Source organism: Callorhinchus milii, unplaced genomic scaffold (assembly GCF_018977255.1).
Source record: "Callorhinchus milii isolate IMCB2004 unplaced genomic scaffold, IMCB_Cmil_1.0 Scaffold30, whole genome shotgun sequence".
In the NCBI taxonomy this organism is placed as follows: Eukaryota; Metazoa; Chordata; class Chondrichthyes; order Chimaeriformes; family Callorhinchidae; genus Callorhinchus; species Callorhinchus milii.
The window spans coordinates 2,300,327-2,326,806 of record NW_024704771.1 but is presented as its reverse complement, the minus strand read 5'-3'; the positions used below and the strand labels follow the sequence as shown (position 1 = coordinate 2,326,806).

General features: G+C 48.7%; 2 protein-coding genes across 2 annotated transcripts in view; one reads left to right on the top strand and one right to left on the bottom strand.

Annotated features, from left to right (window-relative positions):
* LOC103172224 (butyrophilin subfamily 1 member A1-like) overlaps positions 1-13,240 on the top strand; it is a 31,269-nt gene extending 18,029 nt beyond the window's left edge. Inside the window, 8 exon segments of the mRNA XM_042344775.1 lie at positions 1,381-1,441; positions 4,417-4,764; positions 4,984-5,256; positions 7,673-7,792; positions 8,310-8,327; positions 10,275-10,301; positions 12,648-12,920; positions 12,923-13,240. Of these exon segments, the coding sequence (XP_042200709.1) occupies positions 1,381-1,441; positions 4,417-4,764; positions 4,984-5,256; positions 7,673-7,792; positions 8,310-8,327; positions 10,275-10,301; positions 12,648-12,920; positions 12,923-13,167 (1,365 nt within the window). The 3' untranslated portion in view covers positions 13,168-13,240.
* A 10,320-nt stretch (positions 13,241-23,560) lies between these two features.
* On the bottom strand, positions 23,561-26,351 carry LOC121851195 (E3 ubiquitin-protein ligase TRIM39-like). The gene is made up of 6 exons (XM_042344857.1): positions 26,129-26,351; positions 25,685-25,780; positions 25,153-25,386; positions 24,540-24,562; positions 24,348-24,463; positions 23,561-23,579 (listed from the first exon to the last, which is right to left on the bottom strand). The coding sequence occupies exons 1-5, from the start codon at positions 26,207-26,209 to the stop codon at positions 24,448-24,450; spliced, it is 450 nt and encodes a 149-aa protein (XP_042200791.1). The 5' UTR covers positions 26,210-26,351; the 3' UTR covers positions 23,561-23,579; positions 24,348-24,447.
* Between the last annotated feature and the right edge of the window lie 129 nt (positions 26,352-26,480).

Below are 26,480 nucleotides of genomic sequence, written 5' to 3'. Positions count from 1 at the left end.
AACACTAACATGAAAACCATACGATTATTCCTCACTCTCTATTGTAGGTAAAATTTGAACTGCCCTTTCCCTGTTTGTGTGACTATAATGTGATTCCCACAGAAACCGAAAGCAGCATTAGACTCTGGACATCGCCATCCCGAACACACATTTCATTTATTTTTAAGAGTGCAGATTCTTGTCTTTCAATGCCAAATTTAAACAGGTAAGTGTCAGAAATTGTGTCCTGAAATGATATATTATTTTACCGTTAAAATAATGCCTTAACATTACTGTTATTCCAGTATATAATTCATTGGTTTCACTATTAAGTGCGCTGATCTGGAGTTTAAAAAATCACTAATAAAGACAGAATGTCCGTCAGTCTGTCTGTGTGTCCTCCAAGAACGCAATAATCGATTGACGTAGAGACACGATTTATACCTCATTGGAAAGGACTTTCAAGGGGGAGTGTCATGGGCATATTTTGGGGAAATATTCTATTGATGAACTATGTTAAAAATGCTTTATTTAAGCCTCAAAATATGAGGTATGCATGGTATTCTGCAACAAAGTAGTGACAGAGGAATTCACACAGCCTTCAAGAGAAATACATCTTTCTATATTAATAAAGACAAAATGTCTGTGGGTCTGTCTGCCAATAACGCATTGAAATAAAGATATGATTTATACCTGATCAGAAAGGTCTTGCCAAGGGAAGTGTTATGAGGATATCTTTTTTCGACGGTGAGCTTCTACATTGATGTGTTTAGGTCACAGGAACTAAGACCTAAACACACATATATGGCAGTTTTGCTTAAGGTGTTTATGGCATGTTAAAAAGTTTGTCAGCGCTATTACTGAAATCTACATTCCAGATTGGCTCCTTTGGTTGCAAGCAAAGCTGCAACAGGTACAGTTAGTGTGAGTTAAATGTTCTGTATTGTCAGGTTTGTGTCAATAGTAATGCGGGAGCTGCTGCAGTCAGTTTATTCCCAATTTGTTGTTTAAACGCTGAGAATTGGAGGCAAGTGAGGAGGGAGGGAATGGGAGCTCCTCTCTGACCTGCACCTTGTTGGGGTGAATAAGGAGCGGCTCTGAGGAGGGGGAGGGGGAGGAGCACATTACAGCAGTTACACATAACATGTTTCTTCCCCAAACCACCTCATGGAGACCCCCAGTGCGGGGCCATAGGGGGCCTCACTGTCACAGTTAAAGATCCCAATCACTATTCCAACAGAGAAGGCAGTTTGTTCTGCTGTGGGTGTAAATTCAAAGAACATGTTGTAAGATCACAGAATTATTAATTATGTTTTATATTTTATCAATTATATTTGATCACAAATCTCTGTGTGTAATGATCTGATTTGCTGTGTTCTGATCTCATTGTGAAGGTCCTAGAGGATGAGCTGGAAACACGGTATTCAGGTCCTATGGCTTGTGCTTCCCCTCTCACTGACTGGTAAGGAAACACATTGAATCTGTTTGATTTCTGTTGGTGTTAAATTGCTGAAGGTAAAGGGAGAGCTGCTGAAGGCGGCGGTTGGGAGTGAGTGTGATTCACACACTGAGAGCTGCTAATGTTCCAGGAGATGAGCAAAGGCATTTAGGTTCCAAATACATAAATCACTGAAATCTTGTTTTTGGGTTGATAAAGTAATTAGTGAAACTAATGATGGTCTTTATAAAGAGGAATATAAAAGTGAGGAATTTATATAACAATCATATTTGCATTTGATATAGTGCCTCATCTCATTGCTGAGACGTCTCAAAGCATTTCACAGAATTGTGGAAAATTTTGTGGGCAGATTTGTGGCAGCCAATTTTGCACAGTAGTGCCCCATAAACAGTTTTGGATTGAGTGACCAAATTGCTTTTTTTAAAAGCTCTGAGATTTTAAGACATTAGCTCTTTCAAAGAGCCGGCATGGACTCGCTGGGCCGAATGTCCTTCTGTGCTGTGTTATTGTATGATTCTGTGAGAAGGGAGTTCCACTAATCTTAAAATGATTCATGAGATTAATACCTGGGATGAAATGTTTTAACTGTGTTGAGAGGCTGGTTAGACATCGGTTATATTCCTCAGAGCTGATTAGGTTGAAGGGGAATCTGATTGAGATGCTTAAATAGTGAAGTGAATTGTCAAGCTAAATAGTGGACAACACTTCCTTCTTGGAAAACAAAGGAACATAAAATCTGAAATTGTAGCTAACCTGGTTATAAGTGAGATCAGCAAACATTTCTTCACAGAGTCTTGTGAGAATATAGAATCAAAACATTTCAAAGCATTTCTCACTGTGAAGTGCAGGTGAACGTAGCAAACTCCCTTCTCTTTTCGAGTAGAGCCACTGGATGTTTACTGACACATAAACAGGCAGACAGGACCTCAAATTAATGGCTCATCAGAAGGACAGCACTTCTGACAATGCAACAACAATAACAAAAACAAATTACACTTGTACAGTGCCCCTCACATCGGAAAAATGTCCCAGAGCGCTAGGCAGTCAGGGGTTTTTAGACCCGAGCTGGGAGTCGGGTCAGGAGAGGTGGACGGCAGGGGATGTGGGTGGGAAGGTGCCCAAAGATACAATTGAGGAGCAAGATCTTTAGAAGGGACACTTGAAGGAGGCAAGAGAGGGTATGAGGTGGAGGGATTGTTGGACAAAATTCCAGAGTGTGGGGGCAGAGATGCTGAATGCCTGATTGGCAATGGTGGTGCTGGAAGTGCGGGCGACCTGAAGCAGGCCAGTGTTCACTGAGCGGAGGGAGCCGACAGGCTGATATAGGATTTGGTGGTCAGAAAGGTAGGGGGGAGCAAGACTCTGGAAGGACTTAAAGATGAGAACGAGGATTTTGTACTTGATTCTCTGAGGGATGGGGTGCCAGTGAAGCTGGGCAAGAACTGGGATGATAAATTCCCAGAGGCTGGTGTGGGAGAGGACACAAGCTGCAGAGTTCTGAATAATCTGTAGCTTGTGGAGGGAAGAGCTGGGAAGTCCGGTGAGCAGGCAGTTGGCATAGTCAAGCCGAGATGTGAATCAGCCATGAATAGTGATAATGTTCAACAGATGTGGAGTCCTGTAGCTCAGTGGTTAGAGCACTCGCTTTGCAAGTGAGAGACCTGAGTTCAATTCCAGGCAGAGGGCGAAACCTTGGGCAAGTTTCCTTACTCCACACACCTAATAATAATCCCTCCAAAACAAAGCAATAATAAATTGGTCATTTTCAATCTACGACTGTTTGTGGGACATTGCTGTGCGCAATTGGCTGCCGCGTTCGCCCACAAATATACAGTCAATTCACTTTACAGTCTATTCTGTGAAGCGCTTTGGGACGTCCTCCCGACGTGAAAAGCGCTATATCAAATGCAAGGATTATTTATTATTATTAGATGAAGTGAGGAACTGCTGCAGGAGCCAAGCAAGAGAGCCTCTGTCTTCCATTGAGCTGGAGGAAATTGGCTCTTGTCCAGGACTTGATGTCAGACAGATCATTAGCCAGGACATCAACGGTCCTGTAAGTCAATGGTGGAGGTGGTGAGATAGAGTTGGATTTCATCCACATACACGTGAAAATTGATCCTTTGCCTGAGGATGACATCACCGAGAGGGAGTATGTATAGATTGAAGAGGAGGGGACCAAGGACAGGGCTGTGAGTGATGCCACACATGACAGCGCGGGGACTAGAGGTGAAGCTGTTGATGAAAATGAAGTGCAAACGGTGGGAAAAGTAGGATTGGAACCAGGCAAAGCTGTGCTCCCCTAAGTAGGAACCTGGTTGTTAGTCAATTGATGGATCGGGTTTCCGGGGTAATAATTCCTTAAAATAACATAAATAATAAATTGGTCACTCAATCCACGATTGCTTGTGGGATACCACTCTGTGCAATTGGCAACCACTTTTTACCCATGAAATATAGTTAATTCCCTCTACAATATATTCTGCGAAGCGCTTTTGAGAAGACATGATAAGGTACTATATCAAATGCAAGGATTATTATTATTATTTATAAGATCCAGATGAATTTACTGCCAATGTCAGTTCTATTGCAGCTGTAAAAGTGTGACTTCTACTTTATATCAGAAACAAATTGATATCTAAGTGACGTCTGTTGACAAGTTTGTCTGAGCCAGTGGGACTGAAAATCCTAACTCTATCCATTGAAATTGAAAAAAATCCTCAGAGAATCATAGAATTATACAACACAGGAGGACCTTTGACCCATTGTGTTCCTGCCCACTTTTCAAAGCAGCTATCCAAATCAATCCCACTCCCACGTTCTCCCCATAGCTGAGAAAACTTGTCCTCCCCAAATAATTATCTATAAGATATATCAAGTGCAAGGATTATTGCAAGGACAGTGACTGTCTATTGGCAGAGTTTGTCCGAGTCAGTGTGACTGAAAATCCTAACTATCCATTGTTTGTTATTGAACAGAGAGATTCACAGTCAGTGGCCCGGCCCTCCCTGTCCCAGCCATTGCTGGTTCAGATGTTGTCCTGGACTGTAAGTGTTCCACAGACCTGCCACGAGAGGGTGTGGAGGTGAGATGGTTCAGGACAAGTTACGATTCCCCTGTGCACTTATACAAGGAGAGACGACATCAACTGAGGAAACAGGATGAAGCCTACAGACATAGAACACAACTGTTTGTAAAGGAGTTTATCAATGGCAACGTGTCTCTCAGACTGGGAGATGTGCGGGTGTCAGATAACGGAGAGTACACATGCTTTGTTGAGTACGCCGGATCATATCAAGATGTATTGATAAAGTTGAATGTTATAGGTCAGTAACATTTACAATTCATTTTATTTAATGTAATCTCTGTATACAAATTTTCATTATTTGTTTATGTTATGTCCAAAAGCAATAATTTATATTGACAAGAACAATTCATTAGTGTCAATTTATTCAGAATGTTGTAAACGTGTTTTCAGTAAAGTTACTGGTCTTTAATGTCCCGGGTATAAATATTGTCTGATTCACGTCTCCTGTCTCTTCCAGGGCTTGGCAGTCAGCTTTGGATTCACGTTGATGAGCACAGTGATGGTGTGAGGCTGCGGTGTGAATCCAGTGGATGGTTCCCAGCACCAGAGGTTCTATGGTTTGATGATCAGGGAAACAACTTAACAACACTCAGTAATTGGACTGTCAGAGAGGATTCTAAAGGTCTCTACAGTGTTAAAAGCCAAATAGAAATAATCTATTCAACCAACAAGATCAGGTGTCTGATTCACAATTCAGAAAATGAACAAGAAGCAAAACTCCAAATCTCAGGTCAGTAAATGAACAAGAAGGAAATATTAATGATTGTTTGTTAAATATGATGCAGATTTGTATAGCACATGAAGTGAAAACTCGATCAGTCTGGATGATACGGTCCACTTGAGTTCATCCTTTCAAAATACCAAACTCAGCATGTGGTTTGAGAACAACAAATTACATTTGTAAAGTGCCTTTCATGCCAGGAGGATGTCCCAGTGTGAGACACACTATACAAAGGTCCACCCCATGTTGGACCCTATCTGAAGTTTGGGGTCAGGAGGGATGGAGGGCAGGGTAGGTGGCAGTAGGAATGAATGAATGAAAGCTCGGTGAAAGAGGTGGATCTTGAAGGAGACAAGTGACTGAGCGAATGGAGGGTCTGTGGATGGAATTCTACAGAACTGGGGCAGAAACAGAGTTAGCTTATCACAAAGATCAGGAGAAGCAGGGCCATGGAGGGTTTTGAAGCCAATGAATATTCTCATTACAAACTGAAATCAATTCTGATTTCAGTACTCCAGCTCACCCATCCTTCCTGCTAACCTATTCAAACTGCTGATTATCTTGTGAATTAATCAACACTTCGTAACTCACAGCCACCATTGCTTCAGAAGAGGCAAAAGTTGCCTGATCCACCTCACAGTGAAGGGAAGACTACAGGTTAAGAGCTGAGAAGCTACAGGACAACAACAAAAGACATTTGTAAAACATCTTTCAAATTGGGAGGATGTGCGAAGGTGCTGGGCTGTCAGGGAAATGGACCTGAGCTGGGGAATAGGACATAATTATAGGACATCCACATGGAGGCAGCAGGACAAGAGGACACAGGTTCAGCATTCTGAAGGTCAGGTTTAAGGCAGACATATACATTGAGGTCATCTTCCAATTATTTGCTTCTATTTATGGTTTACATGAATTTTCCATTCACTCGGGTTCATGAGTTGCCAGGTATTGCTCTGTCATCACTGTTATATTGGACAGCACATTGTTAGTGACTGTCTGTTTGATTACCAACAAATGTGGTCATTTAATACATCACTATCTCCTGTTCAGCCTTCTCTTCAATTCACTTTGTATCCCTATGGATTTATCTTGTTCCCGATTACCCTCTATTTGCTATTTTTATGGAAGAATGTGTTGGGATTCTGTTTTACATTTGTTCCAATGTTCTCTTTGGGGTCTCCAATTTCTATTTACTTGACATTGAAGGTTAGAAGTTCCTCCAGAAATCACATTTGAAAACTAAAATAAAATAGATATTAGGAATGGTTTCCTTTCCTCTGGCATGGCAATTCTCTTTCACAAATGCTGCCATTTACGCTCTTCAACTTAAACTTTCACTGAATTCCTTACAGTCTCTCTAGCCGTTGCCCCATTTCCAACCTGCCCTTCCTCTCCAAGGTGCTGGGATGAGTTGTAGCCTTGAAGATTCATTCCTTCCTTTCCCATCATTTCCTGTAAAATTCTCTCCAAACTGGCTTCCTCCCTGCCCACAGCACCAAGAGAGCCCTGGACAAAGTCACACCAGATGTTCTCTCTGTTGATGACTAGGGCTCCCTGTGTCTCTTTGTCCTTCTCTATCGCTCTATCACCTTTCACACTTGTCCACTTCTCCTCCCTGATTCACCTCACATCCTCTGTACTTTGCTGGTTTCATGCCTGTCTCTCCCAGCATCTCCACTTTATCTTACCAATGGCTTCACATCTGCCCAGTATATTCACAGAGGGGGTTCCTCAAAGCTCCATCTTTGTTCCTTTTCTTTTCCTTATCCATACATTCACCCTTGGAGTCTGGCTCTCAGGGACTGGACTAACGGGACGGCCACAAAGAATGGATTTTATTCTGACATTCCCTTAACAACCACATCCCTTTAGTGCCACTTCAGCTCCAAGACCCCAATTCTCTGCCCAGGAAAAGTACATAATAATAATTGTAGGATTTGATACAGTGCATTATCACGTGTTTGAATGAAACATCATAAAGAGCTTCACAGACTATACTCTAAGTGAATTGACTGTATATTTTGTGGGTGATACACGGCAGCCAATTGCACACAGCAGTGTCCCACAAACAGTCACGGATGAGTGACCCAATTATTATATTGTATTTTTTGATGGGATTATTAGCCCTGGAAAGCGATCTTCCAAACAATGAACAAGCGGGTTCCTACTTAACTGCTAAGTAAACAGAGGCATGTGGAGTAAGGAAACTTGTCTAATGTTTCTCTCTGCCTGGGAATCTAACCCGTGTCTTCTCACATGCGAGGCGAGCGTTTTATCCAATACACTACCAGGACTTCACTTTGAGTGAAGCCCGTGACAGCTACTGAGCTATTGTGTGTAATACAGTCACTTGAGGGTAAATAAAGATATTTATTGTTTTGACATCATAATATATACTTAAATGTCTATTTACATTTCTTGACAGACGAGTTCTTTCCCAAAGTGCCAGTGGGTTTGGTGGTTTCCTCACTGCTCTTAGGACTTGCCATAATGATGCTGAGTGTTCTGGTCGGCTACAGTGTAAAACAGCATCGAGAGATCAAAGGTACGTTCCCATCAGTAACATCTCTCATCACAACACTGTTACTGTATGAATGTGTAAGTTCTATAAAACAATTGGTCTCTCCCTTCACTCAGTGACCCCGGTTTCATGTCACCACCCGATCCTCCCCACCATCAGCAGCTCAGGCTTTCAGCCTCTCTGCCGCCACTCTCTGCAACTCAATCCAAGAATCCTTCTGTCTCGGCCCCTCCCTCACCTCGTTCAAGGCCCATCTCATGACCTATTTATTCTGCTTTTTTAGTTAATATTCCCATCTCCCTCTGCTGACCCTCCACCCCGGCTCCCACCTGCAGCTCAGACCCCAGCATTGTCAGTGCTTTGGGATGTCCCCCGCTGTGGAAGGTGCTGTGTAAATGTAAATTTTATTGTAATTCAAACCTCCTATAATTGTGCTGAGCTGCACTTTAACATCTGTTAATGTTGTAAACATGTAGACTGACCATTAAACTATACTGGATTCAGAAATCAGTTTCTAACAGTTCTGTTTTGTATCCTCTAGATCTTGAGAAGAGAGTGGGTAAGTTATCAAAATAAAATAACAATTTTAAATGTGATATCTTTCATTCACATGCTTCACACAAAACAGACATAAGGACATTGAGGTGCAGTAAAAGTGCATCTCAAAGCCAGTCAGGAACCTCAGCGTTTTGTTCGACCCTGAGCTGTCCTTTCTCCCTCACATCCGCACCACAACTGGCACCGCCTTCCATCACCTCCGGAACATCGCCAGACTACGGCATTACCTCACCCCTCACGCGGCTGAAACCCTGGTTCACGCCTTTGTCACCTCAAGGCTGGACTATGGGAACTCTCTCCTCGCCGGCCTTCCCGGCCCTCCCTCCACACTGCAGGTCATTCAGAACTCTGCAGCTCGTGTACTGTCCCGCACCAGACACCGCGACCACATCACTCCCACCCTCGCTCGCCTCCACTGCTCCCCATCCCCCAGAGGATCGAATTCAAGATCCTCATCCTCACCTACAAGGCCATTCACGGCCTTGCTCCCTCCTACCTCTCCAACCTACTATCCCCCTACCTACCTGCCCGTACCCTCCGTTCCTCTGGCTCCGGTCTGCTCCACGTCCCCGCCCCAACCGCCCTACCATCGGTGGTCGGGCCTTCAGCCTCTCAGCCCCCAGGCTCTGGAACTCCATCCCCCAGTGCCTTCGCCGCTTCCTCCCTTTCCTCCTTCAAGGCCGGTCTCAAAACCTTTCTCTTTGACCGAGCCTTCAGCTCCCCTCTCGACTCTCTGCCCCCTCCTCGCTCCCTCCCTTCCCTCCCCTCACCCTGACCATTTCCCCCCTCCTCGCTCCCTCCCCTCCCCTGACCATTTCCCCCCTGCTCGGGTCATGACCCAACTGTGCAGCGCCTTGGGACGTCCTCCTGACGTGAAAGGCGCTTTATAAATGGAATCTTGTTGTTGTTGTTGTATTTGTTTGCTAACAAAATACCCACTCACTGCACTCTCCAGAAAACTCTATTATTATAGGACAACAACTTGCACTTATACAGCACCCAGCTTTCAGGATAACGTCTCAGAGTGCTTAATAGTGGCAGATATCAAATGCAAGGATTATTATTATATTGTGTATTATAAAGAGCCTTTTTTTCGGGGGGGGGGCTGGGTGGGAGGTGACTGTAAACACGATCGAAAAGGAAGCTTTTCAGTTGGGACTTGAAAAGGGGGAGAGAGGGGACAAGGCAACGGGATTGAGTGACAGTATTCCAGAATTTAAGGGCGAAGTGGCTGTATACATGATTTCCAATGGTGGAACAGAGGGGAAGTAGACAGAGAAGTAGATAAGTACGTGCATGAGGGATAGAGGCTTGAAGGGGTTTAGTTGTAGGGCAGGGCAGCTGTTGTATGAACACTTTGATCTGAGAGCCCATATAGACTCGATGGTGAATGGCCTCCTTCTGGGCTGTAAATTTCAATGATTCTATTCCATGAATTATTACAGGCTGTTTAACTCCAACCATTGGTCTATTTCACATCTTGAACTTTCCCTTCTCTTCCCGAAGACAACATTGGCTTGTGAACATACACACATTAAAAGGGAAAAAAAATGAGTGAGCTTCAATGAGGGAGGGAGGGAGGGAGGGAGAAAAAGAGGGAGAGAAAGAGGGAGGGCTTGAGAGAGGAAGGGTGTGAGAGGGAGGGCGTGAGAGAGGGAGGGCATGATAGCAGGAGGGAATAAGAGGAGGAGGGTGTGAGAAGAGGAGGGATGGAGGGAGTGAGACAAGGAGGGAGAGAGAGATGATGGGGGAGAGAGAGGGAGTGAGAGGAGTGAGATGGAGGGAGCGAGAAGGAGAGAGGGACAGAGGAAAGGAGAGACGGAGGGAGTGAGAGAGGGAGTGAGAGACGGAGGGAGTGAGTTAGAGAGAGTGAGGGAGAGGGAGGGAGGCAGTGTGACTTGGTTAGGAGCTGCCAAAGATCTGATCACTTATTTCTTCTTGGTTCCAGTGTTGAAAAGGATTCGCAGGTGTGCAGGTAAGAGTCTGAGTGACCGAACCACCAACATCCAACACACTGACTCCCCACCACCCCATACACAGTCACATCACCCTGCCCCCCCCCAAAAAAATAGACTTTCATACCCACGTCCCTCACACATATATTCCCCCCGGCGCACACATTCCCCCCGGCGCACACATTCCCCCCCACGTACACATCAACCCCCCCACACGCATCAATCCCCCTCGCACACATCAAATCCCCTCGTACACATCAACCCTCCTCACACACATCACCTCTCTATGCACACATCACCTCCACATGCACAACCCCCCACACGCACACATCCCCCCACACGCACACATCCCCCCACATGTACACAACCCCCACACGCACACATCCCCCCACACGCACAAATCCCCCACACGCACACATCCCCCCACACGCATATAACCTCACATCCCCTCACACAACCCTTACATCCCCTCACACACACCATCACAGCCCATCCCCCACAAACATCCTCATATCCCCGAACATACACAGCATACACCCTCACACTCACTAACACACACATCCTCACACAAACCCCACACAAGCAAACACACCCCCCCACACAAACACCCACACATCACCCCAAACACACGGGCTCACACTCCGCCTCACACTCACACACATCCCACCCACACAGTCTCCCTCAAATCACCTCCCCCCCCACACCATTACAAACACTCTCACACACACCCACACAAACTCACATCCACCCCACACACAGACCCTCACACACACCCTCACATCTCCCCCACCCACAGCTTCACATTGCCCGATACACACACACCCTCACATCGCCACCAGACACCCTCACATTCCCCCACACACCCTCACGTTCCCCACACATCACATCCCCTCCCCCACCCATACTCAACCCCACCATAAAACCCTCAACATCCCTCCCACACATACCGCCTCACGTCCAGCCTCACACACACGCCCTCACATCACCCCCCACATACCCTCACATCACCCGCACACACTGTCACATCCACACACCCTCACACCTCCACACACACAGCCTCACATTCCCCACATCGCCCCACACGCAACTTCACATCCCCCCCAAACACACACCTATTTCCACCCCCACACGCACTCATATCCCCCCACACACCCACATCCCCCACACACACCCACATTCCCCCCACACACACCTTAACACATTCCCCCCACTCACACCCCCCCCAACACATACATTCATATTTACCTCACACACACCCTCACATCCCCGGGCGCACCCTCAACCACCCACATATCACCCCAAACTCACACGCTCACACTCCGCGTCACACTTACACACATCCCACCCATACAGTCTCCCTCAAATCACAACCCCCCCCACCCCACACACCATTACACACACCCTCGCAAACCCACACAACCTCACATCCACCCCACATACAAAACCTCACACACGCTCACATTCACCCACATACACACATGCTCATCACCCGCCTCACTCACACCCTCACATTCCCCCCACACACCTTCATATCCTCACCTCACACATCCTCACACCTCCCCGACATATCCTCACATCCCCAATCCCACTCAGAGCCTCACATCCGCCACACATATAACATCACATACACCCCACACACTCTCATATGCACTCAAACTCATACCTCCAAGTTCCCTCACACACACCCTTATATCCTCCCACACACCCTCACAAACACAACCTCTCACACATTCACATCCCCCCCTCCCATTCACAACCTCACATCCCCACACATACAACATCAAACACTCCACACACCTTCATACACACCCATACACACCCCCACAAATACCCTCACCACACCCACATCTCCCGCTCACATCCCACCAATCCCCAAAACACCATCAAGCTCCCACACACCATCACATCCTCCCCCATCACACATACCCTCACATGCCCCAAACACAAGCTCACATCGCCCCAACAGACACACACTCAAACCTCCGCAACACCCTCAACACCTCCAACACATACACCATCACATGCCCCCACACACATCCTTGCATCTCTGCCAACAAAACCTCACATCCCCCCACACACACCCTCACATCACCCACACAACTTCACATCACCCACACAACATCACATCCCCTCCCCCACACACACTCAACCCCTCCACACACCCCCACATCCCCACCCACACACACATTCTCACATCCCCCTTCACACACACACACACACACAGACTGTCAGCCTTTCTGCTGGATTCTGTTCTCGGGAGATGTCAATGTTTTACACAAAGGCTTCTCTCCCGGTGACGACGCTGAAGATCATCTTATTTATAATTGTAAATGTGTCCGACATTAATGGTCTGATTCTCCCTCCAGTTACAGTCACTCTGGATCCTGACACAGCCCATCCCCTGCTCATCCTGTCTGAGGACCGGACCAGTGTGAGACTCGGAGACAAACAGCAGTCGCTCCCTGACTCCCCGAAGAGGTTTAGTTTGTATCCCATTGTCCTGGGATCTGAGGGCTTCACATCAGGGAAACATTACTGGGAGGTGCAGGTGGGCAACAAGTCATGGTGGATTATGGGATTGGCCACAGAGTCTGTCAACAAGAATCAACGAATCACTTGGTCAGCAGAGGGTGGGGTCTGGGGGTGAGGCTGAGGGGCAAGAGCTATGATGCTCTGTCTTCACCTCCCACCCGCCTGCCCCTGACAGTGAGACTCGGGAAGGTCGGAGTTTATCTGGACTATGAAGAGGGACAGATATCATTTTATAACGTTGACAACATGTCTCATCTCCACACTTTCACACAAACTTTCACTGAGAAACTTTATCCTCTGTTCAATCCCTGGTATAATTCTGAGCCTCTGACAATCTGCCCAGTGACAGGTTAATGTGGTCGAAAGAGCCTCTCATCCACCCACACACTCGTATCCTCCCAACACACACCCTCACATCCCCCCACACACAATCCACACATTTCCCCACACAAACTCTCACATCCCTCTCACACACACCCTCACATCTCCCATTGTCACATTGTCACCAGAGAGTGGGGTCTGGGGTGTGGTATGGGGTCGATGAGGCTCTGACGGCATCTCATTAAAATCTCCCAAATCACTTTGGGATCTATAAACAAGGTGACATGTTGTTCCCCAGTGAGCAGCCGTGTCTCACTGTGTATAAACACCGTGTATTTTCAGTGACAGCTTTTATAATCTGTAACATTTCTCATTCACTGTAACAATCACCCAAGAAGCGAGATCTTTAATCCTCACTAAACCGAGGTCCCGTCTGTATCTGTTCAACTGAATATTAATATCCAAACTATTGTCTTTCACTTGCAAAATATTGGATCAATTTACAAATCATGTTGTGTCATTTTATGTCCAATGATGAAACACAATCTACACACACTCCTCACCCTCTGATACACATACCCTAACCCTAACCCTTTGATACACCAAAGAACAACGAACTACATTTACGCAGCACCTTTCACGTCAGCAAGTTTCAAGGAGCTGTAATGTTAGGGCTGCCCACCCGAGCTGGTGGTTGGGATAAGGAGGGGTGGAGGGCAGAGAGGGAAGGCATCAAAGGTTAATTGAAGGAAAGGTGGAAGAGGAGTGTTTTGAAGGTGGCAAGGGAGGGGGTGAGGTGGAGGGACTGAGGGATGGAGTTCAAGAGTGTGCAAGCAGAGAGGCTGAAGCCCATGCGTCAATGGTGGGACGGACAAGGTGGACATAGAGCAGGCCAGAGCCTGCTGAGCGGAGGGAGCAGACAGATTTGTGGAGGTTAGGAGGTCACAGAGGTAGAGAGGAGCGAGGCCAGGGAGGGTTTGATGTTGAGGACCAGGATGCTGAACTTGTATCCTCTGAGGATGGGAAGCCAGTGGAGCCGGGCGAGGATGGGGGTGATCGGCTCGCGGAGCCTGATGCGGGAGAGAACGTGCGCTGCAGAGTTCTGAATGATCTGCAACCTGTGGAGAGTGGAGTAGGGGAGGCCAAAAAGCAGGGAGTTTGCACAGTTGAGCCTGGATGAGGGTTTCAGTGGCCTGCGGTGAAAGACAGTGGCAGAGTTGGCTAATGATGGGGAGAAAGGCAAAGGTGTCATGGTATGGAAGAGTGTCAGAGCCTGACTCACTCCAAGCCGGGGGAGGGGGGGGAGGGGGGTCGGAGGGTGGGGTTAGGTGTTGGTGTCGGGTTGAGGTGGGGGAAGATCTGTAAGCACAGTCAAAAAGGAAGGTTTTCAGTGGGGACTAGAAAAAGGGTAGAGAGGGGGCAAGGCGGAGAGACTGAGGGTGAGCGACCCACAGTTTCCAGGCATAGTGGTTGAAAGCGCGACCTCCGATGGTGGAGCGCAGGATGCGAGGGACGAGCAGGAAGCCTGTGCCAGTCGAACGTAAGTGCTGAGTGGTGGTTTGATGAGTTGAGGAGGTCGGAGAGGCAGGTATGTGCCAGAGGGTGAAGTGATTTGAACTCAAGTGTGAGGATCTTGAAATTGATCCGTTCAGTGATGGGGAGTCAGTGGAGCCTGGCCAGAACTGGTGAGACATTGGTGCAGAGTTTGGTCTGGGTCAGGATGCGGGTGGCAAGAGTTCTGAATGAGCTGAATCATTTGAATAGTGGAGCTGAGGAGACCGGCGAGCAGTGCATTTGAGTAATCCAAGCGGGAGATGAAAAACGTATGCACGAGGGGTTTGGATGCATTTGTGATAGGGTACAGTTGAAGGCAGGCAATGTGGCGAAGGTGAAATCAGGCCGTCCTGATCAGTGACCAGCTGTGGGGGAGGAAGGACAGCTGGGGATTGAACCAGTCGCCCAGATTACACACTGTTCAGAGAGTCTGAGGGAGAACCCAGAGAGGTTGAGGAGTTCAGACGCGCAGGACTGATGTCTGTCAGACAAGCTGATAAAACATCGGGGGACCTGGAGTTGGTACTGGAGGAGGCAAGTAGACTTGTGTCTCATCGGCATACATGTAGACGTTTACCCCATTCTGTGGATGACATCGCCCAGAGAGAGCATATGGACAAGGAAAAGAAAAAGGCCAAGGATGGACTCCTGGGGTACCCGCGTTTCTGGGCGGGAGGAGAAACCATTTGCTAAGATAAGATTGGGCAGGTCAAAAACCAGACTGCAGGGGCTCAAAGAGGAAATGGAGGGAGAGGTGTGACTGAAGTTGATCTGCAGCAATGAATCACCACTTCATCTCCTTCACCACCTCCACCCCCCTCCCCACGTCCACCAGACCCACCACCATCTTCTACCGCCCCTGGAAGAAGTTACCCCCACAATCCCTAACCGCTGCCTTGGAGTCCTCTGAACACCTCTTCCTCTGGCCTTCAACCCTCACTGACCCCTCTTCTGCTCTCACCCTCCTCCACAACACCCTCTCCTCCACACTCGACACTCTTGCCCCCATCACCTCCCGTACTGTCTCCTACTCTCGCTCTTCCCCCTGGTTCACCACCCACCTCCGCTCACTGAAGAGCCAGGTGCAGGCCGCTGAACGCACCTGCCTCAAATCTGGCCTAACGGTCCACCGACAAATCTGGCTGGACCTCCTCAAAATCCTGGAGGCGAAGAACAACCCCAGGCTTCTGTTTTCTACCACATCCTGACTCCTACGTCGCCCCCGCCACCCCACGCAGGTCATCTCCTCCAACCTTCACTGCAAGGAGATGCTGGATTTCCTTGAATCCAAAATCAAGGCAATCCGCTACGCGGTCACTCCCCCTCCAACTTCCACCCATTCATTATTCGAACCCCTTCAGTCGGGTTTCCGTGCTGCCTGTAGCACAGAAACTGCCCTGGTCAAGGTCACCAATGACATCCTGACCATCTACGACCAGGGCTCCCTCTGCCTCCTCGTCCTCCTCGACCTATCGGCAACATTCGATACGGTCGACCACGCTATCCTCCTCCACTGCTTGTCCTCCCACCTCAACCTTCAAGGCCCTGTCCTTGAGTGGTTTAGGTCGTACCTCTCCCACCGTTTTCATTTTGTTTCCACAAACGGCTTTTCCTCCACCTCTCGCACTGTCTCGTGTGGTGTCCCTCAGGGCTCTGTGCTCGGTCCCCTCCTCTTCACCCTCTATATGCTCCCCCTTGGTGACATCATCCGCAGACATGGGGTTAACTTCCACATGTATTTGGATGACACCCAACTCTACCTTTCCTCCTCTACCCTCAACTCCACGACCACCGATGTCCTAACAGCTGCCTGTCTGTCATCGAGTCTGGACGAGAGACAACTTTCTTTAGTTCAACGTGTGCAAAACTGAGGCCCTCCTGATTGGCTCACGTCAGAGCCTCCGCACCTCAGGCGCTGACCACATCAGCATCCAAGGCTGCACTCTCCACCTCTCAAAGCCATTCAGGAACCTCGGGGTTCTGTTCGACCCTGAGCTGTCCTTTCTTCCTCATATCCGCACCACAACTGGCACCGCCTTCCATCACCTCCAAAACATCGCCAGACTATGGCACTACCTCACCCCTCACGCGGCTGAAACTCTGGTCCACGCCTTTATCACCTCAAGGCTGGACTATGGGAACTCTCTCCTCGCCGGCCTTCCCGGCCCTCCCTCCACACTGCAGGTCATTCAGAACTCTGCAGCTCGTGTACTGTCCCGCACCAGACACCGCGACCACATCACTCCCACCCTCGCTCGCCTCCACTGGCTCCCCATCCCCCAGAGGATCGAATTCAAGATCTTCATCCTCACCTACAAGGCCATTCATAGACTTGCTCCCTCCTACCTCTCCGACCTACTATCCCCCTACCTACCTGCCCGTACCCTCCGTTGCTCTGGCTCCAGTCTGCTCCACATCCCCCGCCCCAACCGCCCTTCCATCGGTGGCCAGATCTTCAGTCTCTCAGCCCCTAAGCTCTGGAAGTCTATCCCCCAGTGCCTTCGCCGCTTTCTCCCTTTCCTCCTTCAAGGCCGGTCTTAAGACCTTTCTCTTTGACTGTGCCTTCAGCTCCCCTCTCGACTCTCTACCCCCTCCTCACTCCCTCCCCTCACCCTGACCATTTCCCCCCTGCTCGGGTCCTGACCCAACTGTCCAGTGCCTTGGGACGTCCTCCCGATTTGAAAGGCGCTCTATAGATGGAATCTTGTTGTTGTTGTGTTGCAGGACTTTGGCAAAGAAGGTAGGTTGGAGATGGGAAATCAATGAGACTCCACAGAGAAAACCTTAAACATGGAGCAGCTTGTGAGGCTGGAGAGAGAGGTAACAACTGGATCAGTAGAGGGAGCAGACAGCTTGGGAGTCAACAGGTCAGAGATATAGGACAGGCCAAGGCCGTGAAGGGTCTTGAAACTGAGAATGAGGATTTTGAATTCTATCCTCTGAGGGATGAGGAACAAATGGAGCTGGCCAAGGGTGGGGTTGATGGGGTCAGGGAGCCTGGCGCGGGAGAGGACACGAGCTACAGAGGTCTGAATGATCTGCAGCTTGTGGAGGAGGGTGACAAGATTCTGTAGTCGAGCCTTGAGGTAACAAATGCATGTATGAGGGTTTTGGTGGCCTGATGGTTGAGGTAGTTGCGGAGTCAAGCAATGTTGCAGAGGTGGGGGAAAGACAGAGCGGATCATTGCATGTATATGGGGGGCAAAAGACTGTTGAGGGTTGAAGAAGGCACACAGCTATCCTGACTGACTTGGTGAGGTGGAGTGTGCATCCTTGGATGCTGATGCTGCCAGTGCCTGAGGTGCGGAGGTCCTGGAGCAATCCATTCAGCAGGGTCTTGATCTTACTGACATTCAGCTGGAGAAAGCTGGCTCTCATCCAGGACTTGATGTTTGACAATCTGTCAGGACATCAGTTGTCCTGGAATCGATGGTGGAGGCAGAGAGATACAGTTGGATGTCATCTATATACATGTGGAAGTTGACCCCATACATGTGGATGATGTGCCAGCACATAGAAATTGAACAGGTGGGGACCTGAGGAACACAGCATGAGACTGTGCGGGGGCTGGAAGTGAAACCTTTGGCGGAGACAAATTGAAGATCATGTGAGAGATAAGCACTGAACCATTCAAGGGGAGAACCTTGAATTTTGAGGTGAGCGGAGAGGGGGTGGAGGAAGATGGAGTGGTTCATGGTATCGAAGACAGTAGAGAAGTCAAGGAGGATGAAGAGGCAGAGGGAGCCCTGGTCACAGACAGACAAAATACTGTTTGTCAGCTTGACCAGAAGAGTTTCTGTGCTCCTAATAGCATGGAAACCCAATTGGAGGGGGTCGTGAAGTGACTGGTAGGCAAGGAGAGGACGAAGCTGGGAAGCAACAACACTTTCAAGTACCTTGGAAAGAAAAGGAAGGTTGTAGATGGGCCGGTAGTTAGAAAGCAGGGATGGGTCCAGGGAAGGTTTGTTCAGGATGGCGGTGATTGTAGCTGTTTTTTGGAGGATGGGATCAGTGCCAGATGATAGGGAGCAATTGATGGTGTTGGAGTGTCGAGGAGCGAGGAAGTGGAACTGGAAGATAAAGAGAAGTATGCGGATGGGGGGTCAAGTTAATGTGTTTCAAGCTGGATATGTTGGTGATGAGAGAGGCGGGGGAGACAGGTTCACAAAATGTGGAAGGAGCTTTTAGGTAGGGGTCAGAGTGTGTGGGCGCGTGGGGGAGAAGGGGAGGGAGGGCAGTTGGGAAGGTGGAGGCAGCTGAATGGATCCCTGGATTTTTGATTTGAGGAAATCCAGCATCGCTTCTCAGTCAGAGCTTGAGGAGAGAATGGGCGAGGTGTGGGAGGGCAGGTGGAGGAGCCAGTTGGTGTTGATGAACAGGAGCCTGGGGTTTTCATTCTCTTCCAAGATTATCTTGGAGTAGAAGAACGATTTGGCGGAGGTGAGGGCGGAGTGGTATGTTTGTGAGAGATTAGAGGGATGGAGGGCGGTTTTTGAGGGGGGGTGTAATGACAGCGGGTTACACGGATTGATTTGAAAATGGCACCTGGATGTGATGTCTGTCAGCGAGTTCGGCCGCGTTTCAGTGGGGAATTTGAAATGGCGCCTCCGCGCCTGAATCTGCTGAACGTTCGCCTCACCGGTCACTCACCGCCACTTATTCATCCGCCCATGGCCTCTCTCGCACCTGATGTACTGGCGGGAGGTTTGAAATTTCTTGCCCTGCCAGTGCCCGTCTGTAACCAACCTCGCCCAACTTTCATCGACCGAACCTTCGGGCATCCCCGCTTACATCTTCCACTGTTTCCTGAGGCCCGGCTCTCACTGACTCATGAGCAAGAGGGGCCTGTCTGTTGGGGCGTTTGGGAGGACTGTCTGTGGTCCTCCTAAGGGATCAGGGCTTGCACTTTCCAGCTCCTCTTAAACAGGTGATGGTAATAGATTGGAGGGGGGCGTGAGATCCTCTAGGCCTCACCACCTGCCGTCTCAGCACAACACAGAATATATTGTAAAGTTGTTTGCATATATATTTTGCGTGGAGGGCTTTGAAAGTAAGGATAAGGATTTTGAATTTTATCCTCAAAGCGCTTCACAGAATATTATGTAAAGTGAATTGACTGAAAAATAAAACACTTTATTACAGACAGAAAAATAGATTTACCTTTCACTCATTTATCCTGATGGATGTTGTGGTGTAATTTGAGGAATAGAATCATTTGCTGAAAGTTACTGTAGATTACCATGACAGTGGGGCCACAGATAGCGTTAAATGTATAAACCTGCAGTACCGCGTTACTGCCGGCAGATAGTGTTTTTAACTGGGAAACTTCACCCCAATGTTCACAGTAAACCGACAATAATAATCTTGACAAAGACAAATTGTCTCAGGCAGGAACAGCCTCCAAACATATGGAGAAGGTTCCAGTGTAGTTCAGATATATTTATTTAAGGATGTCAAGTCCTCGCAGGTCTCCCCATCTCCCCCATACAGAAATAAAATTAATTAAAATTTCTGCCATCCGGATACTCACCCATAGGAAACTCAGTCCCCCATCGCACCAGTTCTTGCCAGGCTCCACTTGCTCCCATGATTATACAATTATATTATTCAAAAAATAAATAAATAAAAGAATAATTTGATTGCTCAGTCCACAACTGTTTGTGGGACGATGCTGTATACAGTTGGCTGCTGTGTTTCACCCTCAAAGTATACAGTCAATTCACTTTGCAATATATTCTGTGAGGCGCTTTGAGACATCTTGACAACATGATAAGGCAATAAGAGTTTTTTNGGTGTCCTGCAGTTCAGTGGTTAGAGCACTCGCCTTGCAAGGGAGAGGACCTTGGATCGATTATTGGGCAGGGCAAAAGGCGGGCAGATTTCCTTTCTCCAAGTGATTGCTAACCAAGCATTAAGTAGTCGATTGGCAGACCACTTTCTGGTGGTAATAAAATGATAGTAATTTGGTCACTGAATCCATGACTGTTTGTGGACACTGCTGTGCACAATTGGCTGCTGCATTTCTCTCACGAAACACAAAGTCAATTCACTTTACAGTATATCCTGTCAAGTGCTTTCAGATGACTCGAAGACATAAGGCAATATATCAAATGCCAGGCATGATGACTACCCTCATGAAGAGGAACTCCACCGTCCTCACCAAACAGACCCAGGTCTTCATCACCTACTCTGACAACCAGCCCGGCATATTGGTGGAAGTGCACGAGGGCGAGAGAGCCGTGACCAAGGACCAAAACCTCCTGGACAAGTTCAAGCTGAGCAGAACCCCCCCCCCAGTCCTCCCTAATACACACAACCCTAACCCTCACCCCCTGACACACACACACCCCTAACCCTCACACCCTGACACACACCCCTGACCCTCACCCCTGAAACACACCCCCCTGACCCTCACCCCCCGACACACACACCCCTAACCCTCACCCCCCGACCCACACACCCCTGACCCTCACCCCGACACACACCGCTAACCCTCACCCCGACCCTCACCCCCTGACACACTCACCCCTGACCCTCACCCCCACACACACACCCCTGACCCTCACCCCCTGACCCTCACCCCCTGACCCCCCCCCCCCCCCGGGGCTCATGGCCACACGGCCGCCGAGTTGGGAATCTCGGTGTTGGTGTAGAAAACCCCTTTGATGTGAAGCTGTTGATAGTCACAGATAATAATAATGTATTTAATGTCATTAAATACAATAAGTGATTTGATCTTCTATGAAAGGATTTCCCACTGAATATGTAATATATATAACAGTATATGTGCCATTGCTGTTGACTATAGTGACTTTATACCATATTCTCACCAGTTGGGGCGGAGGTGTCAGAGGGACCGTCGCTCGAGCACTTTTCTGCCCTTCGGCGCTTCTGGAATGTTCCCGCCCTCCCCCCGCGCATGCGCACCTTCCCGAGTCTGGTCCCGGGCGGGAAAGCGCGGGAGCGCGGGAACGAGTGACGGTTGGAGACGGGACACAGCGCGCACGCGCGGGAAGGCGGGGCCGCGAGAGACGGAGAGCGGCGGGAACAGTGCGCATGTGCCGACACCGCGTGACAGCGCTTTGGGGGTCAGGACCCGAGAAGAGCGCGAGAGTCGGTAAGTGAGGAGCGGAGGACCGACCCCGCGCTCCCCCCCCGGACCCCAACACACACACACAGTGACCGCACACCGACACCACACACTCCACACACCGGTGGGAGCCGCTGAAGGCGGGAAACGGGGAAGAGAAGCCGCACAAAGGCTGTGACAGGACAGCGGAGCCGTCACCGCCCCTCACACAGACTGACACACACAGCGGGAACGGGAGGCAGTGGCTCCGGACACGGCTCTGGGCCTGAGAGCCGCGGTCTGACCACCTGCCACAGGCGGGAAGTGTGTGAAGGGACACAGTGGCCGCCACACACAGCGGGTCCTGGGGGTCACTGGTTTACCGCACACACCACACAAGTGCGGGAAGGGCGGACAGTGCTCGAGGAGCGAGTCCCGGCAGCTGCTGTCTTACCTCCCGCAGGAAGAGCTTCACACGAGGAGGAGGAGATGGCGTCGGTTATCTGTGGTGACGATTGGATGTCAATAGTGTCAATAGTATTTGAAGATTATTTGGGTTTGAGTAGTAAAAGGAAATGTTGTTGAACAGTCAATGGGTATAAATAGGTATCAACAGAATTGAATACAATTACAGTGGAAGCTGGTTATCAGATGGACCAGTTGGTGGGTGGGGAGGGTGGCTGCTGGTTGGACATTTTGTCCAATATAAGAGGTGTCCCAGGTTACCCGAACACCATTCCTGCCGAGCGGAGCAGCTCACCGACACCTTATAATAATACCTGATAATGCTGTTTCACTTGAAGCAATGTTCACTGACCGGTTAACATTAAAACACTCACAGAATTCAGTAAAGTATATTTACTTTGTTTGGCTGCCAGTTATACAGTGCAGTCAGTGCTTTCCTGCCCAGCAGGTTGAGCTGGGAGGGTTAGCTGGTGGCTTTTATATTATTAGTTGTGTAATTTATAACCAGGATACAGCTGTGCCTGCCTCAATCACCCAGTGTTTATACCTTTGGTCGCGTGCGCTGCCGCTCATGAAAAATGCGGGAATAATTCAGAGAGTGGAACGCCAGGCAAGACAAGATACCGACTGCCCAGAGTGAGCGCGCGCTACGTAAATGCAAGTCGCTGTTGTTGAACCGACCCATCCAGGCCCCACTAATACCATCACAAATGCACTGGAGCGCAATGAGTGTAAAGTCCCCAACATGTGGCTTGAACCTACAACCATCAGACTCAGAGGCCAGAGCACTACTGACTGAGCCAGGCTGAGACAGGTTTATCCTGAGACCGGCAGATTATCAGAGGCTCAGAATTTTTCCCTGAAATATAATACCCAGGATTGAGCAGAGGATAAAGTTTCTCAGTGAAAGTGTTAGTGAAAGTGTGGAGATGAGACATGTTGTCAGCGTTGTAAAACGACACCTGACCCCCCTCATAGTCCAGGTAAACTCCAATCTTCCCAGGTATCACTGTCAGAAGCAGGTGGGTGGGAGGTGAGGCCAAAGCCTCAAAACCCTTGCCCCCGAGCTCCACAGCCCAGACCCCACCCTCTGGTGACCATGTGGTTCGTTGTTTCCTGTTGATAGACTCTCTGGCCACTCCAACTGTCCACACATTCTTGTTGACCACCTGCACCTCCCAGTAATGTCTCCCTGATGTGAAGCCCTTAGATCCCAGGACAAAGAGATATTTACTAAACCTCTTCGAAGAGTCAGGGAGCTGCTGCGGTTTATCTCCGACTCTCACGCCGGTCAGGTCCTCAGACAGGACGAGGCAGGGATGAGCTGTGTCAGGATCCAGCGTCAGAGAGGCCGGAGCTGAGAGAGAGAAATAACACAGTGAGCGATTGTTGATTGTGGAGAGATTAATATAAACACTGAATAATTTTCCTTTTGCAAAAGTGGCTGCTGATGGCAGGCCAGCCACCCTGGCTCCTGGGCCGGGCCAATAGAAAGTCATTCACTGTGAAAAAGTGCGTCTCTCTCTGTCCCCGAGTGTGTGTCTCTCTCTCTTTGTCTGTGTGTTTGTGTCTCTGTCGGTGTGCGTGATTTTCTCTACCTGTGTGTGTGTGTCTTTCTGTGTCCCTATGTGTGTCTCACTGTATCCGTGTGTGTGTGTGTGTGTGTCTCTGTCCGTGTGTTTGACTCTCCCTGTCCCTGTGTCTCTCTCTGTCTGTGTATGAGCTCCTGGAGACCTGCAGTCAGGACACTGGTGAACATGGTGAGCAATGCTGAAGTTCAGCGGATCTCCAGACCTTCAAATCTAGTGTTGGGTGGAAATGGACCTTTCGGCCCTTTGCGCCTGCACTGCTGCTAAACATCAGCAGTTATCCCAACCAATACACCCTATCAGGGGTCCCCAAGCCTTGGCTCTTACAAGCCTCTGACTAATAGTTTCCATTCCAGATACAGGGAAACTTCCATGCAAAGGTGACATACGTTTGCGGAACTCAGTCTGGTTTGGAGACTCTGAAGCGCGGTGATGGGTTTAAACATGTGATAGACACACGACTGCTGATCAAATCAACTCTGCATCTGCCGCCCAGTGAGGGCTTTACGGTGCGGGATGATGTAGGATCTGCTTACCAAGGCTGGTCATGTTGATCATTTCTCTCCACACTGTGAGCTGCAAAAGCCCTTTGGGTATTGCCAAAGTCAGATCTCCTTGTACCACTGACGGCTCAATTCAGACTTCACTGATGCTGCAAAGATAACAGATTAACATGAATATCTCGTGGTTACTGCTTTGACATTAATGAGTGAAATATTAGGTCAGACCTGATCTTCCGAGAAGCTTCCTCCTGAAGTGAAACAAAATACAGAGAGGTCAGAGTTCACAGCCAGGTAACCCTCAGCGTGTGGAATAATCTCCACACGGTGGCTCGCTCGGGGAGCTTTACCCAAGATAAGAAGAAGGAGCTTTGCATTTGGTACAGAGCCTTTCACGTCAGGAGGACGTCTCAAAGCGCTTCATGGGATTTACCACAAAGTGTAGGGAATGTGTGTTTTGTAGGTGAATGTAAGGGCTGAGCTGAAATTCACTCTGTTACGTTGTTAGTTTTACAGAGTTGGGAGGTGCACAGCATTGTCAGATGTATTTTGGATGAGACATAAACCCGAGGTGCTGTCTGCACCTGTTCAGGTGGATGTTAAAGATCCTAGAAACGATTGGAAATGTGAAGGGATTTTCTCCCAAATATAGTTGGTCGTTCACTTCAAGGCTGTTTTGGGGACTGTTTTGCTGCGGAAATTGGCTGTTGCATTTGCCTACAAAGTCCAGTCACTACACTTTACAGTGGATTCTGTGAATCGCTTTGAGAACTTCTCCAGAGGTCAAAGGTGCCGTATAAAATGCAAGAATTATTATCATATTATAATCTCTTTTTCGTACCCTCAGAAAGGATCCCGAGTCATGTTCATCCATTCGGTTCTGTAACATTGCTAATTCTCGGTCAATAGATTTTAACTGCTCTTCAAACCCTGAGAAAGCTTCCTCCATTCGCTGTAAAATCTCCTCTTCTCGCTCTCTGAACTCTCGCATTACACGCTGCTCTGTGTCTTTGAGGCTCTGATGCATTTTAACAAACTCAGCCGTGACGTTGTTCTGCAGACTGCTCGCCTGTTTCTGTAAAATGAAGCGTCAGACATCACAACGGGCCACAGTAAAGAGAGAGACACGACTGAGAGCCCAGACATCACACAGTAAAGGCAGAGACAACTGAGAGCCCAGACATCACTCAGTAAAGACAGAAACACGACTGAGAGCCCAGACATCACACGGTAAAGAGAGAAACACGACTGAGAGCCCAGACATCACACGGTAAAGAGAGAAACACGACTGAGAGCCCGTAGTGGGGATAAATGCCACAACTTTCCAACTCAGAGGTGAGACTGCGGACGACTCCTATCACACAGCAACTTACTTTCACGGCAGAAATCCTCTCTTTTTGCTCAAATTCAGCTCGAAGAACAGCGTCTTTTCTCTTCAGAACCAAATTGAAAGATGATTTCAGTTTTTCCTGCAATCAAAATGGAAATCAACACATCTCTAACTGTATCAGTGTGAGCAGAGAGAACACGCAGGGGGCAGCCTGTCAGACAGCGCTCCCAATGACCAGTGACGCCGTTTACCTGGTTAAACTTAAGTAGCTATCTCGACATATACTCTGGGATACCAAAGCCTTAGCTCTTGCCAACTAATGCCTAATATTCTACAGAATTTGTAGCAGGGTGCATCGCTCTGGGGACACACGGCAATATTCAGGATTCTCTTAAGCTCAGCAATGGGCTTCAGTGTGTTTCAGACACTCGGCTGGTGAAAGAAAGAGAGAACAGCAGTCAAGTTATAGACTCTGTTCCTTGTTTACCTTGTAGATCTCAGCAGCTTTGTCTACCGACATGACGCTGTGCGATTTGTGATTCTGTCTCTCGGGAGAAAAGAAACACATCAAACAGATCAATTTCTTATCTGTTTCACCAAACAGCTTCAGCTCTTCCCGATGATCACCACAACAATGTTCCCTTTCTCCCCGTTTCGGATCCAGACAGATTTCTAGCTCTTTCGGACAGATTAGCCAGAGGTCGACTGGCTCTCAGCTCCCTTCCCGGACACGCCCGACGACACTCCGGGCAGAATGAGCCTCCTGCCTCTCCCAACAGCCTGCGATACACGAGCGGCAGAAATAGTGGCCGCAAACCAGAGAAACCGGATCGTTGAAC

Bases quoted from the DNA above. Each gene is read 5' to 3' on its own strand.
- LOC121851195 (XM_042344857.1), bottom strand. From the start codon at position 26,209: ATGTGTTTCTTTTCTCCCGAGAGACAGAATCACAAATCGCACAGCGTC. The intron at 25,781-26,128 runs GTAAACAAGGAA...TTTTGATTGCAG, and splicing joins AAGCTGCTGAGATCTACAAG to GAAAAACTGAAATCATCTTT. The intron at 24,563-25,152 runs GTACGAAAAAGA...GTTTCACTTCAG, and splicing joins ACTCGGGATCCTTTCTGAGG to GAGGAAGCTTCTCGGAAGAT.